The 15,885-nt window shown below is 61.5% G+C and overlaps 1 protein-coding gene across 7 annotated transcripts; it reads right to left on the reverse strand.

Moving 5' to 3' along the window:
- Window positions 1-2,711: 2,711 nt before the first annotated feature.
- Window positions 2,712-15,471, reverse strand: CEP131 (centrosomal protein 131). 7 transcript variants are annotated; one of them, XM_017812180.1, is made up of 27 exons: window positions 15,426-15,471; window positions 13,704-13,896; window positions 12,920-13,005; window positions 11,992-12,106; window positions 11,759-11,877; window positions 11,536-11,649; window positions 11,275-11,436; window positions 10,813-10,963; window positions 9,917-10,033; window positions 9,119-9,290; window positions 8,898-8,998; window positions 8,590-8,772; window positions 8,052-8,246; window positions 7,799-7,936; window positions 7,289-7,414; window positions 7,093-7,209; window positions 6,121-6,150; window positions 5,554-5,656; window positions 5,082-5,283; window positions 4,757-4,864; window positions 4,530-4,647; window positions 4,273-4,347; window positions 4,044-4,186; window positions 3,593-3,770; window positions 3,353-3,495; window positions 3,049-3,109; window positions 2,712-2,975 (listed from the first exon to the last, which is right to left on the reverse strand). In XM_017812180.1, the coding sequence occupies exons 2-27, from the start codon at window positions 13,872-13,874 to the stop codon at window positions 2,907-2,909; spliced, it is 3,297 nt and encodes a 1,098-aa protein (XP_017667669.1). In that variant the 5' UTR covers window positions 13,875-13,896; window positions 15,426-15,471; the 3' UTR covers window positions 2,712-2,906. The 7 variants fall into 7 exon arrangements, with proteins under 7 accessions (XP_017667669.1, XP_017667672.1, XP_017667670.1 ...); XM_017812183.1 differs by lacking the exon at window positions 15,426-15,471 and adding an exon at window positions 15,276-15,420 and having other exon boundaries at window positions 10,846-10,963; XM_017812181.1 differs by lacking the exon at window positions 15,426-15,471 and adding an exon at window positions 15,276-15,420 and having other exon boundaries at window positions 8,052-8,243.
- Between the last annotated feature and the right edge of the window lie 414 nt (window positions 15,472-15,885).

Below are 15,885 nucleotides of genomic sequence, written 5' to 3' on the forward strand. Positions count from 1 at the left end.
TGACCCACATGACCCTCAGGCCCCTCTGCCAGGGGTAGCAGGGGACTGCTGGACCCCCCATCACTCATTTTGGTGATCTTCAGTTGGAGGGCTGGCACGGGCACCCCAGTGCCCCCCACCAGCCCCCCACTGGGTCCCTGATCCCTTCTGGATGTGCAAAGGGCCATGTCCCCACTTGTGGGACCCCCTGAGCTCCACCACATGCCTTCCCTGGCCCCAGAGCAGCCAAGCCAATGTGGCACCACCCCAGCACGGTGCCCAGCACCCCGGGTGGGGGGATTTGGGCTCTCTTAGGGCTGTGGTGCCATTGGCACCCACTGGAGTGGCCACAGTCCTGTGGGAGTGGGTGGCCATGTGCCACGGGGGCAGATTGCACAGCCAGCCCTGCCCCACGTGTGGCTGAGCTGGCACTGGCTGAGTCACATCCAGGTGGGATGCAGGGGGGTGGCTGTGCTGAGCACACACCAGGCACCCACCCCCCCAGGGACCCACCCACCCCAGCTGCCCCCAGCATTCTGAGCACACTGGCCAGTCCCAGTGTGGGTGAGAGGAGGGATGAGCTCAAGGCCTTCCCAACACCAGGAAGGGACAGCAGGGGCTTCGGAAAGCAGGAGGGGGTGAAATCACCTGGCTGTTGTGTTGGGGGTGACAGCCCTGGTACCCAGTGTCCCTTCCTGCCCATGTCTGAGACAAGTTGGGATGGGATAGGGATGAAGACGGGGATGGGGATGAGGATGAAGATCAGGGTGGAAAGGAGGTGAGGATGGAAGGGGGAAGAGGACATGGAGAGGAGTGGAATGGGGATGGCACTGCGATAAGGATGGGATAGGGATAAGGGGATGAGGATGGAGCGTGTGCCTACCCAGCTCTGCTGTGCCACCCTGCCCTCCTTGGGAAGGCCCAGGACCCTCAGCCAAGATGGGACCCTGAGCACAGCAGCCCCATGCCTGGGAACCCTCCTTGCCCAGGTGACACCCCCTGTAGCTCCATTTGACACATTCATGAGCAGCCTTGAGCCGTGTCAGGGTCATCCAGATGCACTTGACATCCACCTCCCAGACCGGGCAGTGCCACTGCCATTGCCCTAATTAGCAGGAGAGATTACAGATCCTTCCCAAGGGAAGATTACCCTGCTCGGATCCTGCCACTTGCTCCAGCTTCCTGGCTGATTTGTCTGGGGCTGTAGCTAATCCCCTCCGGGGCAGACACCAGATTGAGCCGCGATCCCTGCGCGGCGGCTGCCAAAAGCCCCCTGTGCTCCTGACCTCCTTCCCAGCCCAGCGGCTGCACGGCAGCCAACGGGCTCCCTCATCCCTCCTAACCCGGGGGACCAGGGGGGGAAAGGGGCTCCTTAACTGGGGATCTTTGGCAGAGCCTGCAGTGGCCACACAGTCACCGCCAGCCTGGCTGAGCACCCGCCGTGCCACGGGCGGGCAGGGACAGGGACACAGCTCGTGCCATGTGGCCAATGGTCCCGCGGGACCCCCGAGGGGCGGGAGGTGGGCGCCGGCGCAGGCACAGGCAGCCATCCGGTGAAAATCCGCATCCCTGTTATGCAACGGCGCTGATTTATTCATGCCTGAACCGGGCACTGGCCTAGAAATTAGCCCGGGCGATGCCGGGGAGGGGCCGGGCCAGGGAGGTGCCGGAGCACACGGAGCACCAGGGTGGTGGCAGGAGCAGGGCCGGGCACACGGGACACCCCGGGGACTGTTCACCCCACAGTGGCGAAGCCGGACAGGGCTCCAGGTCCTACACAGGGTCCACAGCCCCCTGGATGAGCAGGGAAGGGGCTGAGGCCCCTTCTCCCACACCAAATTTCCCAGAGCAGGAGCTGCCGGCACAGGCTCAGGATGGCCCATGTGGAGGCTGTGCAGGGTCAGAAGGGGAGCTCAGGAAACTCCTTGGAAAAGCAACAACAGCGGGAAGAAGCGCTGTGCCCAGCCTTTCGCGGGATGAGTGTTCCAGCCTGACCCAACAGGGAGAGGGGGACAGAGACTGGCATTGCCATGGCTCTGCTGAACAGGACCCAGGCACCCACTGCCACTCGTGGCCCCAGACACCCATGTCAAGGGAGCAGGGATAAGGGGTTTCCATGGGCTGCCTTGGGATCACACCGCCCCCAGGAGCTGCAGCCAGGAGCCCACACCAGGACATAGTGCCGGGAAGTGGCCGAGCTCCTCTGCAGCTTCCTGTGGTAACAAAGGGTCCCCCTGTAGCTCCATGTGACCGTGGGGGCTCTGGCAGCACTGCTGTGGGGCAGGGGGAGGCCCCAGCCAAGCACAGGGACAGATGGGAAACATCCCAGGACTCTGCTGAGCAAACATCTGCCAGCCTACAGCTCCGAGCCCCAGCTCTGGGCAGGGACCAGGACCAGGACCAGGACTAGGCTATGGTTGAGAGGCTGCACATTCCCAGGGAGGAAACAGATGCCACCGGCCCAGCCCAGGCATTTCCCAGCCCTGTCAGGGGGTGCTGAGAGATTTGCAGGTAGCAGAGGCTGTGGGATCACATCCTGGCCCTGGCTCTGCCTTCCTGCATCCTCCAGAAATTTCAGTTTAGAAGGGGAAGCAGGGTGCAGAGCAGGGAGCCAGGAACCCTTGGAGCAAGGGATGGTCTCGGGATGCAGGAGTGGGGTAGGGAGGGTGGGAGTGGGCACAGACCTTGCAGAAGAGCCAGCGCTGGCACTGACATACAGTTACAGAACCAGCTGTAGAAACCAGCAGAGATTTATTGTCAGAACAAAACTCCTGAACATCTAAAGGCCACCAAGTGTCCTGGCATGGCCACAGCACCAGGACTGGGCTGTGGAGAACAAGGGCTGAGCAAGGGGAGAGCCTGACCCCGACCCCAGCCCCAGCAGCACCCCGGAGCACCCCGGCCCCGCTCCCTGCCCGGCAGGACGGTCACTCCGTGGCCAGCTGCCGCTGCTGCTCCAGGAGGGATTCCAGCAGGTTGGCTCTCTGCACGGCCGCCTGCAAGGGAGCACAAGGGGGAGCTCGTGGTGCCCGGCAGGGCCGGAGCCAGGGCCAGGGCCACCCCACTCACCTCGTACTGCTTCCGCAGGCTGCTCACGCTCTCCTCCTTCCTCTGCACCGCCGACTTCACCCTGCATGGACACAGGGATGAGGACCCCGGAGCCCAGCCCCAAACACCGGGCTGGGCCCTGCCCAGGGGGGTGACTTCAGCCCTGGGGAGTTCAGTCCCTCTCCCCCATCACAGGTCTCCAATGTGAGCCATGGCAGAGCCCTCAGGAGCTGACAGTGATCCTGGCCAGGGCTCCCGCCAGGGAGGAATACAGATGGAGCTGCACTCCTGTGGCCCTGCTCCTGCACCACCCGGGCTCCCTCACCTCCTGTGAACCTCCTCCAGCTCCCGGTCCTTCTCCCACACCAGCCTGTCCAGCTCCAGGCGCTGCCGGGCCCTCAGCTCTGCCATCTCCGCCTTCAGCTGCGTGTTCTCCTCCTCCATCCCCACCAGCTTGTCCACGAATTCCTGCAGGATCCCCTCAGTCAGGCCGCTGTGCTCCTGGGCCAGCTGGTCCTGCACCGCCATCCAGGCACAGGGCACCCCGGCTCTGCTCCTCGCCCACCTTCCGGATCTCCTCCACCTCCTGCTCCTTGTGCTTCAGCAGGCCCTGCAGACGGATGCTCTCCCCTTCCAGCTCGGCCAGCCGCCCCTTCAGCTCGTTGCAGCGCTCCTGCAGCTTCCGCTCGGACCGCTCCAGCTCCTGCAGCTCCACCTCGTACTTGTCCCGGATCCTCTTGATCCTGTTGGGAGGAAGGACAGCCAGTCTGCATCATCCCAGTGCTGCAGGGGTCATCCCAGCCCTAATGTGCTGCAGGAGGGACTAGGGCACAGCAGCACATCTGCCCCATGGGAGGTTCAGGGCTGTTTCCTCAGGTAAGAGGCAAACTTCATCCCTGCAATCCACTCCTTTCTCTCCAGCTGCTCCAGAGCTCGCTGGAGAGATGTGCAGGGGGCAGGGAAAGGGGACCAGCCTGCTGAGGACCCGGCACCTCCCTCCTCCCTCTCCCCCTCACCTGTTCTCCGCTGCCCTCTCACACTCCTCCTTGGCCAAGGATGTGTCGGCCTCCAGACGCTGGATCACCAGCTCGATCTCTTTGTCCCTCTCCTTCCTCATCTCCTCCCGCAGCTCCCGCTCCCGGGAGAGCAGCCAGGCTTCCTGGGGATAGAGATGGAAAACGTGGCCTCAATCCCTCTCAGAGCCCACAGGTGGCACCTTTGGACAAGCACAGCTCTTGCCATTACCTCCTTCTTCATGTAGTTGGCCTCCCAGGCCTGCTTCTCCATCTCCAGCTGGTCCTTCAGCACCTTCAGTTCTGCCTGTAAGAAGACAGGAAAACAACAGCTCAGCCCTGGCAGCATCCCACACCAGCTGGGAGCAGCCCCTGGCACTGCAGCACAGGGCTCCATGGTACCAACACACACGGGGGATGAGGCTTGGTAGGATGGTGCCAGCACCCAAAACCAGCCACTTGGAGCCCAGAGGTGAGGGGAAACCAGACCTGGTGCCGCCTCTCCTGCTCCTCCCTGTCCTTGGTGCTCTCCTCGCGCAGTGCCCGGCTGAGGGCCGAGTTGTTGGCCTCCAGCTGCCGCCGCAGCTCCTCCACCTCCGCACGCTGCCTGCACAGACACAGCTCCCAGAGTCCACACCAGCACTGGCCCTCTTGCCATGGGAGCCTGACCCAGGGAGCCCATCCCCACAGCTCTAGGGGTGCCCCAGCCCGCTGACCTGGCCGCTTGCTGGCTCAGCCGCTCCTTCTCCTCGGCCACCTCGGCATAGAGCCGGCGCCGCTGCTGCTCCAGAGCCTGCTCCTCCTGCTCCAGCTGCTGCTCACACCTGCGGGGCAGAGGCACCTCAGGGATGTGCCTTGGGGCCACCTCTCCACCCTGCCCCATCCCACCCCCTCCATGATGCCAGAGGATGCTCCCGGCTCGGTGCCATCTCCCACCTTGGGCTGGTGGGAAGGGGCTGCTCCCCATGGAGTTGCAAATATTGGGAACCCACCATCAGATCGGTGCTGGACACCGCCCCAGAGCTGTGCCCCCCGACCCACCGCTGCCGGACCCGCTCCCGCTCCCGCTGGCTCTGCTCCTCGTTCTGCCGCTCCAGCAGCCCCCGCAGCTCCTCCGCCTGCCGCCCGTAGCGCTGGGCCGCCCGCTCGTCCGACTGCAGCAGCTCGGCCTCGTGCAGCAGCTTCAGCTTCCGGATGTCCTCACGGTGCTTGGCCATGAGCTTCTGGATCTCCGGCTCCAGCCCTGGGACAGCGGGAAGGACGGTCACGGCTCGGCCCTGGGGCTGCCTGGATCCCAGCCCCAGGGGCTGCGGGCACATGGACTCAGCAAGGGGCTGGTGGGAAAGGGGGATGAGCATAGAGGGGTGCTCTTGCCCTCTGGCACCTGCTCTACCAAAACCAGGGAGCAGAGACTGCCCACACTGAGGAACTCTTCCCAAACTCTCCAGAACCAGCCGGACCTGACCCCAGCGCCATCCCAGCTCCAGCCGCTGCCGAGGGAACCTGCCCCTACCTTTCACAGTGATTTCTTTGATCTTCTTGGTTTTCTCCTCGATCCACTTCTCCCGTCGGACTTTCTCGGTTGCACTCATCAGTTCCTTCAGTTTCTTAATCTCCTGTTTGGAAGCAAACGGGAAAAGTTCAGAGAGAAGCTGGGAGAGAAAACCCCCAGGAGCCTGGAAGCCGGGCTGTTGGGAAGGAAGCTGCAGGGAAGAGCAGAGGGCCAGGGCTGCACATGGACAATCACACAGCCCCGGCCAGGTGCCTTCATCCAGCCCAGAGAACCGGCCACACACTCTCACAGTGCATTCCCCTGTCTCCAGTGGGATGGTGGGAAGAGTAAAACCCTTGGGAAAACGCTCACTGGCCAAGACATGAGAGCAGGAAATGGAGAGGAGAGGGGAGCTGGGGGCTGCCGAGGGTCTCTGCATGCAGGGCAGCCCATCTGTCCCTGTGTGGTTGTGCTTTCCTCTCCAGCCTTCCCTCTCCCTGCCATGGAAGGACCTCTGGCAAGGGCTGGAGCAGGTCAGGGCACGAGAGCAGAGGGCAAGGCACAGAACAGAGCAAAGACCACATTTACCTCACAAAAGGGGCCCAAAGTGCGCCAGACCTGGGGAGAAAGAAAGGAGGGGATGGAGAGAGAAGGGGAATTGTGGGGGAGAGGAGAGAGGCAAATCCACACTGCCGTGTCTGTGGAATCCACGGGCAGGGCAGAGGTGGGCAGGGGTCTGTGGGAGTGAGGGGAGGCACAGCCCAACGGGCAGGGCGGGGGACAGCCCTGTCTGGGTATTTTTGGGTGCTGGGCAGGGCAACAGCCCAGAGAAATCCACACAGAGCTCTTACTGTTGCTCATACACCTCATGTTCCATTCTAGTCCTATTCCATTGAGCTCCAAGAGCACCCCTGCTCCTGCCAGGGTGGCTGGAAGGCACTCAGATCCAGAGGATACAGGTACAAATTCCTCCATGACAATAGGTTTGTACCAGTGCTGGTTTTAACCAAAAAGGGCTGGAGAATCCTTACACAGCCAAAGCACAACCCACTGGTCACCCCCAGTCTGGGAGAGCTCTGCCCACAGCAGGATCATGGAAATCACAGAATGGTTTGGGTTGGAAGGGACCTTAAAGTTCATTCAGTGCCACCCCCTGCCATGGGCAGGGACACCCTCTACTATCCCAGATTGCTCAGAGCTTCATCCAGCCTGGTCTTGGACACTTCCAGGGATGGAAGTGCCCAGCTTCTCTGGGCAACCTGTGCCAGATGTGTGGGAAGGGTCTCTCCAGGCAAAGCCTGGGAGTGAATGCTGTCCCTTGGTCAGTGCCACGCTCCTGGCTCTGGGCAGCAGAGGACAGGAGCCTCCTGGGGAGCCAGGGCAAAGCTCTGTGGTGACAGGGACCTTCTGTGCACAGGAAAGGGCTCCTTGGAGTGACCAGGCCCCACCAAGGTGACAGAGATCGAATTGCTCTGGGCAGAGTCCCCGTTTGAGCCAAACCAACCAGCTCTCCCACAGCACCGGGACACACATGTCCCCCCACCTTCCCTGTCCCCTCACCAGCTCGTGCTGCTCCTGCATCTGGCTGATCTTCTGGCCATACTTGTGGTCCACTTGTTTCAGCTCCACCACCACGGCCTCACACTTCTCACTCAGCACCTTCTTGTCATCGAGGAGCTGGGCAGGGCGAGGACAGGGCATCAGGCAGGTACAGCCACCTCAGCCTCTGCCTTCAGAAGCGGGGCTGAGGCATTACCTGGTCGATGAAGGCTAGGTGCCTCTGGATAGCTGCCTCATACTGCTCCCTCTGCAGCCTGAGCTGGTGGCTGAGCTCCTGCTCGGTCTGTTTGACGTGTCGGTCCGTCAGTTCCCGCTGCTGAGTCTGTGGAGGGCAGGGAGGAAACAGCCACCAGACATTAGAGGGAGGAGTGACACCATTCCCAGCACATGTACAGGGAATAACTGCTGGATATGGAGGCACTGACAGGCCAGGGCAAGGAGGGACAGAGGCAAACAAACCCCTGGTGCTCACACCTCCCACCCCTATCAGCAGCAACATCCAGACCCCTGTGGGACAGAGGAGAAGGGAGTTCAGTCCAGGTCCTGACTAGAAGATCTTTAAGGTCCCTTCCAACCCAAACCACTCCATGATTCTACGAAATCAAGGGACAGTCCTGCTCAGAGCCCTGATCACATGCTTCAAAGCCCCAGTCCCAAGAACCCCCTGTGAGGCTCCTGGCCCAGGCTGCCCAGCAGGCTGACGCACCAGGGCTGTCTGCAGCAGGCTGATGGCTCGCTTCTTCTCCTCCACTTCCAGCTTCAGCCTCATCATGGAGCTCGTCACCTCCGTGGCAACAGCCGACACCTGCTCCACGTGAGCCAGCTCCTCTTCCAAGAGGAAACTCTGCCACAGCAGAAAAAACATGATTAATGGGCAGTGGAACCACCTTGAATGAGGACAGGGAGATGGGGGATGACTCCCACCAGGGTCCCACCACCTCCCCAGCACAAGGACTCACCTCCCGGTGTGTGGCCGAGGCAGCCGACCTGGGCCTCTCCTGCTCCGACCTCTCCATCTCGTCCAGGAAGCTGATGATGCTTTGGAGTTTGGCCTCCGAGAGCAGGGCCCCGTCCTCGGGGACCCCGGGCGAGTGGTTCAGCTTCCCAAACTTCTCCAGGTTATCAGCAGTCAGGGAATTGGAGCTGGGCTCCTGCTGGGAATTCACCACGGTGAATGAGCACCTAGAGGAAAGCTCAGAGAAGGGGTGCTGGCTCTTCTCCATGGCTGGAGCCCAGTCCTCCCACTGGGCCCCAGTAACCAGCCTCAGCCTCGGCTAACCCTGCTCCCACCACAGCCCTTGCTGCTCCTTGTGGATTCCCAAGCCCTGACTGCACCAAACAAATCCTCCACCTTCAGACTCAGTCCTTCACCTCCAAACTCCTCCATCAGCCCTTCTAAGCTCCCCCACCACCCTCTCCAGCGGTGACCCAGCTGTTTCTCACCAGGCAGCTGTTGCTGTCCGAGGTTGGACACACCACCCTCCTCCCATAGCTCACCCTGTCCGTCCAGGCGTGTCTGTCCTTCTTGAGGAGCTTGGGTGGGGGCAGCAGCTCCGACTCCTCCTCCAGCAGCCGGAGCGTGTCCAGCAGCTCATTGAGCGTGGCCTTGGATGGGGCCCTGCTGCCAGCAGTCACCGCTGTCTCCAGGTCCTCATTACCTGTCTCTCTGGAGCTCACATCCTATGGGAGAACACACACCTTGCAGTGAGAGTTTTCCAGGTCTCCCCAAAAGCCAGTGAAGGCTCCAAAGCCACCCTGGAAGAGCAGCTGGTGCCAGGAGCCCCAGGGGGCACAGCCAGACCCACCTGCAGCTTGTCCTCTGCCCCAGGGTCCTGCGAGGGCACGGAGCCGAGGGCTGCGAGGCTGCTTCCTTCCAGATCCACAGCTGCCAGGTGGGAATTGGGCTCTGCAGGACCAGGCTGTTCTTAGGCACTCACCACAACCAGCCCCTGGGAAGCAGCTCCCTGGAGCAAACAGCTCCTTCCCCCCACTCCCAAAGCCTTGGGGATGTGCCAGAGGGACTCACCGGCGTTGTTGGCTTTGGTGAGGCTGCCGGCCGGGCTGACGTTCCTGGCCGAGGCAGGTTTGGCACCAGGCTTCTTCTTGGCCACCCTCCTGCTCTCCTTCACCAGCACCAGCTCTTCTTCTGCCAAGCACTTTGTCTCCAAGGCCTTTTGGGCCCTTTTCTGGTGCAGCTCCTGCAGGACAGAGGAGCCATGGGTGTCCTGAAGATTTGGGAAGGCACAAGCATGTGTTTGCAAGGCTGTGGCAGCGTTTTGCCATCCTCCAGCTGCTCACTGTTGTGTCTCCCCCAATACCCCCCCTCGGTGGAACATGATTCCAATTAAGGCAAAGAGAATTTGGGGTTTAAAACATCTCCAGCTCTACTGCCAGCTCCCTGCAGCCTGTGCCAGCCCCATCTGCACCACCAGCTGCAAGAACAGGGTGACAATGACGTATTGCTTCCTGCCAAGGGGCACGGAGGGGAGCCTGGCTCCTGAGGAGGGTCCTGTTCCCAAGGCATGCAAGTCCTTGGCCACTCCAAGGAGGTTGAAGTCTCTCTGTCTCAACATGGTCACCATTTTCCTGAGAACTAGATGGAAACCAGCACTGCCTTCACAAGCTCGGGATGAGCTGCCAAGGCTTGGCAGGAGCACAGCAGGAAACTGCTCTATGGCACCTCTGTCTCCGGAGGGAGCATTCCACTTCCAGGGCTGGCTCTGATCCTGCCTCATGCCAAGGCCCTGGAGATGCACAGAGGCCTCGCCAGATGTTGCCAACAAACACAGGCACACAGGCCACGACGGGCTCGCCCTGTGCCCACCTGGATGGCCGCGCGCCGGGCCAGGCGCGCCTTCTCCTCTCGGATCTTCCGCCGTTCCTCATCCTTCCTCTCCTGCAAATCCAGGATATTCCCCTCCTCCATCCGCTGCTGCCTTTCCTTCCAGAGAGGAGGGTCGAAAATGTTAGGGAGAGCTCTCCACCACTCACCACTGAGAAGCAGGAGAGGGCACCCACCCCTGAGGTCACCCTATATCCAGGTTTTGCATCCTCCCAACCTGCCCTCTGCACAGGTGAGGAGCCCTCAGAACAGCTCTGCTTTGGAGCAGCTCATTTTCTTTAGATACTCAGTGCAATTATTATTATTATATCATCTGGGTCTGCAACCACCAAGGAGATGAGGCTTAAAAATAGACTCTCACACGCCAGAGCGACGGCGCTTTTCGTTATCGGGATAAATAATTGAACAAAGAAACACAAATAGCTGCAGTGCCGTGTCAGTCTAATGAGCCACCTCGTTAGGGATTCATTAGGATGAGCTGAGATGGGGCATTCCTGGTCCAGAGCATCGGAATTCAGGGAGATTTCTGCTGCTCCTGCCAGCACCTGCCTGATCCCACAGAGGGGGCTGGGGGAACAGAGCTATGTGGTGCTGAGCCCCTGGGCCTGAGTTCCTGCTGGAAGCAAAGCCAGGCTCTCCCTGGACACAGCCAGCACAGCCCTGTGGGGACAGGACCCTCCCCGGCTCTCTGGACCATGAGGGACTGGCTGGATGCAAAGCCAGACCCCCCCTTGACTCCCACAGCCCTGGTCAGGTCACTGAAGGGACCCAAATCCCCACTGACATGACGAGTGAGACAGGAGTGTTAGAGGGGTCTGGGCTACAGGGCAGAGGACAGGATTGACTTCCCTTTTGGAAGCCACCAGAACATGACCAACCTCCCTTCTGGAAGCCATCAGGACAGGACCAACCTCCCTCTTGGCAGCCATCAGGCGCCCCAGAGCCGCTGCTGCCGTCCTGTGCCGCTGCGAGTGCCGGCGGTACCAGCGCTGGATGGTGACAGCAGCCAGGTTCACCTGCTGGATGAACCTGTGGGGACAGGGAGGGAGGGTCAGCACGGCCCCAGGACCTCCTTGGGCAGCACCAACCCCTCTGGCCACAGCACCAGGACTTCTGTCTCCTCACCCCCCAAACCAACAAGGCCTTTGTTCCCAGACTGACTTTTGGGGTGGAAGGAACTGTGCCTTTGATGACACCCCAAAGCACAGAGCCAAGCCACAGGGAGGGTGAATCAGTTGCTAAGGGGGGCCCTCCCCCAATCTGAAGCCCCACTGGACAGGAACGAGCTCTGCTGGAGCTCCTCACACCGCCTGGCACCGTCCTCCTGCCTCTCCCCTCACCTCTCAGCCTCCTCCTCGGTCACCTCCCTCCTCCTGGGAGCGCTGCTGCTGCTGCTGTTGTTGTTGCGGGTCACAATGTTGTTGCTGGAGAAATTCTTCTGAGACTTCGCGAAGCTGCCGCCGCCTTCCCCGTCCTCGTTCGAGGTCGCTTTCACAACGTTGCTGGGACAGAAGGTGAAGCTGCTCAGCCCCATCCTGTGCCACATGGACACAGGACCGTGGGGCCAGCCTGGCACTGAGCCAGGACCCCACCACGCTCACTTGAGGGAACTGGGAGCCTGGTTGGAGCTCTTGGGCGTGGGGCCCTTCTCGGCCGTGGAGTAGTTGTTGTGCACCATGGTGGTGACGCAGTTGCCCATCGCGCCCTTGTTGCTCCTTGCGTGGAGAGAAGAGAACAGGAGTGTCAGCACCAGCACCCTCCCCTCTCCAGGTGCTTTCCTAGTGCAGTTCCTCCCACCCCCAGCCCCAGCAGCCCCTCTCCCACCTGTTGTTGGCGGTGAAGTTGGCAGCCAGCAGCACAGTGGCCTCCTTCCTCCTCATGCCCGGGGGTGGCTCCAGGCCGTGGGAGCCAGAGGGGCCTGGGAATGCCCGGGGCTGGTCATCCTGCCACAGAGTCAGCAGGAATAAGTGCCAGCAAGCACCAAACCCACCTCCTCAAACACCCCCAGGAGCACAGAGCCAACCCAGCCCACCCACCCCTGAGTCCACTGTCCTCACCAGGATGTTCCACGTGGTTTTCTTTTCCGGGGAAGTTTTGCTCAGACTTGCCAGTTTCTTTCTTCCTCCTGCACCACTCTCAAAGAAGGCCAGGAAGTCTCCTGTCTGCTCCGAGCTTTAGCCAGACCCAGGGAAGGCACAGAGGAGAGAACAGGGGTTCTGGGATAACTCACAGCCACAGACTGACCGTGCAGGGCATTTGGATATACTCCAGTGTAACATAGGGGAGAAAAAGGGCTGGAGAATCTTTACACAGCCAAAAATATCTATGAACGACTCATTTTTACACAGAGCTTTGGGTTCCAGGGTGGTGTGTAGTGATAGGGATGAGCACAGACCAACAGGAGAACAGAAAATCCCAATTTGGAGCGCACTGGGGAGAGAGGGAGAACTTTTGTCTCCTCACGCAGCCCAGGCACAGGCTGGAGAATCCATGAGGGGCTGTTGGAATAGAGCAGCCCTGTCCCTTGGAATTAATGGAGTGGGTTTTGTGACAGCCACAGAAATACACTTCATTTCCCAAAATCCTTCTCTGTGAGGGTGGGGAGGCCCTGGTACAGGTTGCCCAGAGAAGCTGTGGCTGTCCCATCCCTGGAAGTGTCCAAGGCCAGGCTGGACGGGGCTTGGAGCAACCTGGGATAGTGGGAGGTGACTGTGCCCATGGCAGGAGGTGGGACTGGGTGAGCTTTAAGGTCCCTTCCAACCCAAACCATTCCATGATTCTATGAAATCCTAAACAAAGGAGCTCCCTTCCAAAAAACCAACCAAATAAAGCCCAGACCTTGGTTTTCCAAGGCCAGGTTTTTACACCTGATGTGCATGATGGAGCTCAATGCATGTTTTGGAATGGCTCTGGTTCCCCCACAGGCCCAGGGAGGTTGGACACACCCCAGGACAGAACAGACACGAGTCCCTGGCTGGGCTGTACCTGTGTGCACTGTTCACCCGCTGGTTCACCTGGGTGGTGCTGTTGGACCTGCGCAGGTTGTTCATTGCCCGGGGTCCCGCATCCTCCTGCGGAGCACAGGGATCAATCCAGCAGCCATGCTCAGGAGGAGCACAGGCAGGTTCCCTGGCAAGTCAGGCAGCCCAAAATAGGCAGTGGTGTCCCCCTCACCCCCCTCACACAGCCCGGACACGGAGTTCCTGCTCTCCCAGAGCTGCCAAGCTCTCCTTGAGGAGCGGGCAATGACACCTCGCTCCGGCGCTGCTGAGCCAGCAGGAACACGTTCCTTAGCACGAGCTCCCAGGAACGAGGGCACGGGAATGCTGCCAAGGGATTACTCAGCACGGAGCACAGACTCCTCACTGCTGGATCCCCACAGAGCCCAGCAAGTACCTGGGGCTCATTCCCTCTGTGGAACCCCCACTCAGCGAGACCCCAGCACAGCAGGAACAGGGTGCTCAGCGAGGGGCAGGGTGAGCCTGAAATCCCAGCAGGAGATTGCAGGAAATCAGGAGTTTCCAGGTGGAAACTGGTGCAGGGAGGCAAAGGGAAGGGAAAACAGGGAAGCCTGAAGCTCCCTGGTTGCTTTTCTGCCCACCTGAAAGCCCCGGGCACAGACCCACGAGCAGCGATCTTGCAGGTGGTGCCGCGCCAGAGCCGGGCAGGTGGTGGGGGAACCACAGAGAGGGATGTGGGTGTGCAGGGAGACATCCCACATCCCAGGCACACCCTCCCTGCATGGCAGGGATGAAGCACTGGGGCTCACCAGAGCATTCCTCTTGGGTTTGCCGTCGGCGGTGACGGACACGGAGCGTGCCACGAGCCTGGCGGGGGAGGCGCTGCCGGGGCGGCGGGACAGCGGCGCTGGGAGCCCTGTCAGCACCAGGTCGGCGACGCCGGAGCCCTGCACGGAGGAGCAGCTGCGGGTGCTCTTCATGCTGGAGCACAACAGAGGGGCCCTGCAAGCACAGAGCAGAGAATGAAGGCACAGAGCGTCCGGGGGCTCCAGCTCCTGCAAGCACCGGCACAGAGCTGGAACCGCTCCCACACGGGACAGGACACCTTCCCCCGTGTTTCCACTGCCAAACAACACCCAGCACAGGCCTGGAGAGGCTCCAGGTGAACTCCTCAGTGCCTTCGTCCCATTCTCCCACCGTCCCATGTCCGCCTGATCCATTTATGGGACAGGATCCCAGCACAGGACCACAGGAGAGGAGAAGAGCCCTGCTCCCCTTCCACCCTACACAGACTGTGGCTGCCAGGGGAGCACGTGGGGAGGTTCAGCTCAACCTGCATCAGGCACAGACACTGAGGAACCACCTGCACAGCTCCCAGGGATCCTCCCTGCACCGAGTGCTCCCAATCCCTGCCAAGCAGCCCTTCAGCTAGAGGGGCAGCACACCTCCCCCTCTTCATCCCCCATCCCCAGTGCTGAGCCAGAAGCTGCTACTGTTCCAGGCAAACACCACATCACTTTATTTCTTTGTATTTATTACCCAAACTGCCCCCAAATCCTAAACCCCCTCCCTCTGCAGCCCTGGATTCCAACCCCCCCGGGCTCCACCACAGCCTTTGGCAATGCCTCGGGCTCCACAACGCAGGGAAACAAACGGCTCTCATGGAAACCACCGGGCTCACAGCGGGAAAACAGGGCTCAGGCCCAGAGCCCAGGCCCAGCACACCCACCCAGAGCCCCCCGGGCCCCCAGCCCAGAACCCCAAGCCCCTGAGGCCCAGATCCCCTAGGCCTGAAGACCCAGGCCCAACACGGCCCCCCTCAGGACCCAGGTGCAAGCCCTGGTCCCTAAGTTTCCAAATCCCTGATCCCCTCAGGATCACGTTGGTCCCAAGCCCCAGCCTCTAAGCTCCCATAACCCTGAACCCCCCAGGATTCCCCCACTCCCAAGGCCCAGGACCCCCCAGGACCCCATCCTAGGTCACAAAGTTCGAGCCCAAGCCTCCAATAGGTCCAAACCCTCTGGGACCCCCGAGGCTCAGACCCCTCCCCGGGACCCCAGAACACCCAGCCCCAGACCCCCATGACCCACTCTTCCCTATCCTCAGATCCCCAAGGCCCAGACCCCCCAGCTCCAAAGCCCCAGGCCCCCAAGGCCCAGATCCCTCCCAGGAGCCCCCAGGACAAGCAGCCCCGAAGCCCCAGATCACCAAGAGATCCCCAAATTCCACGTCCCCAAACCCCAAGCCCCCGCAAGCCCCAGACCCTTCCAGTACCCTCCAATTCCCAAACCCCAGACCCCAGCCCAGACCCGCACCCCTCCAAGCCCCCAAACCCCCAAGCCCCCCATCCCCACACGCCCACAGCGATGGGCTACACGCACCCACAAGCGAACGAACCCCCCCGGGGCGGACGCGGAGGGTGAGACAAGGGGTCAGGGCCGGGGCGAACGCCTCACCCGAGGCCGTGACCGTGTCCCTGTCCCGGCCCCCCCGGACCCTCCCGGCCGCCATTAACCCCCCAAGCCCCTCACCTACGGCCGAGTCCGGCCACGCCCACGGGGCGGGGCCTGCGGCCGGCGGCCAATGTGGAGGGAGTGCGGGAGCGAAGAGAGACGGGATTGGCTGAGGCGGGGAAGGGGGAGGGAGAATGAAGGCGGGCGGGGCTTGGGGAAAGGAGCCAATAAGGTGAGAGAAGGGCGGGGCTACGGGAGAAGGGGCGGGGCCTTGAGAGGGCGGGGTTTGATTCATGTGGGCGGGGGGACAGTGATGGGGTTATTGGGGGGGAAAATGGGGCTTTTGGGCTATTAGGGGGCTGTGGGGCAGGAGGAGACCTGTGGGGCTACTGGGGGGCTGTGGGGCAAGGGGGGACTGTGGCCCTGGGGCAGGGGAGAACCATGGGGCTGTTGGGGTTTGTGGGGGGCTGTGGGGCAAGGAGGGCCCTTGCGGAGGGGAGAGCCACGGGCAGGGCTCCAGCAGTGGCGCAGGAAGAAG

This window comes from Lepidothrix coronata, unplaced genomic scaffold (genome assembly GCF_001604755.1).
Source record: "Lepidothrix coronata isolate B3197 unplaced genomic scaffold, Lepidothrix_coronata-1.0 Scaffold34, whole genome shotgun sequence".
Classification (NCBI taxonomy): Eukaryota; Metazoa; Chordata; class Aves; order Passeriformes; family Pipridae; genus Lepidothrix; species Lepidothrix coronata.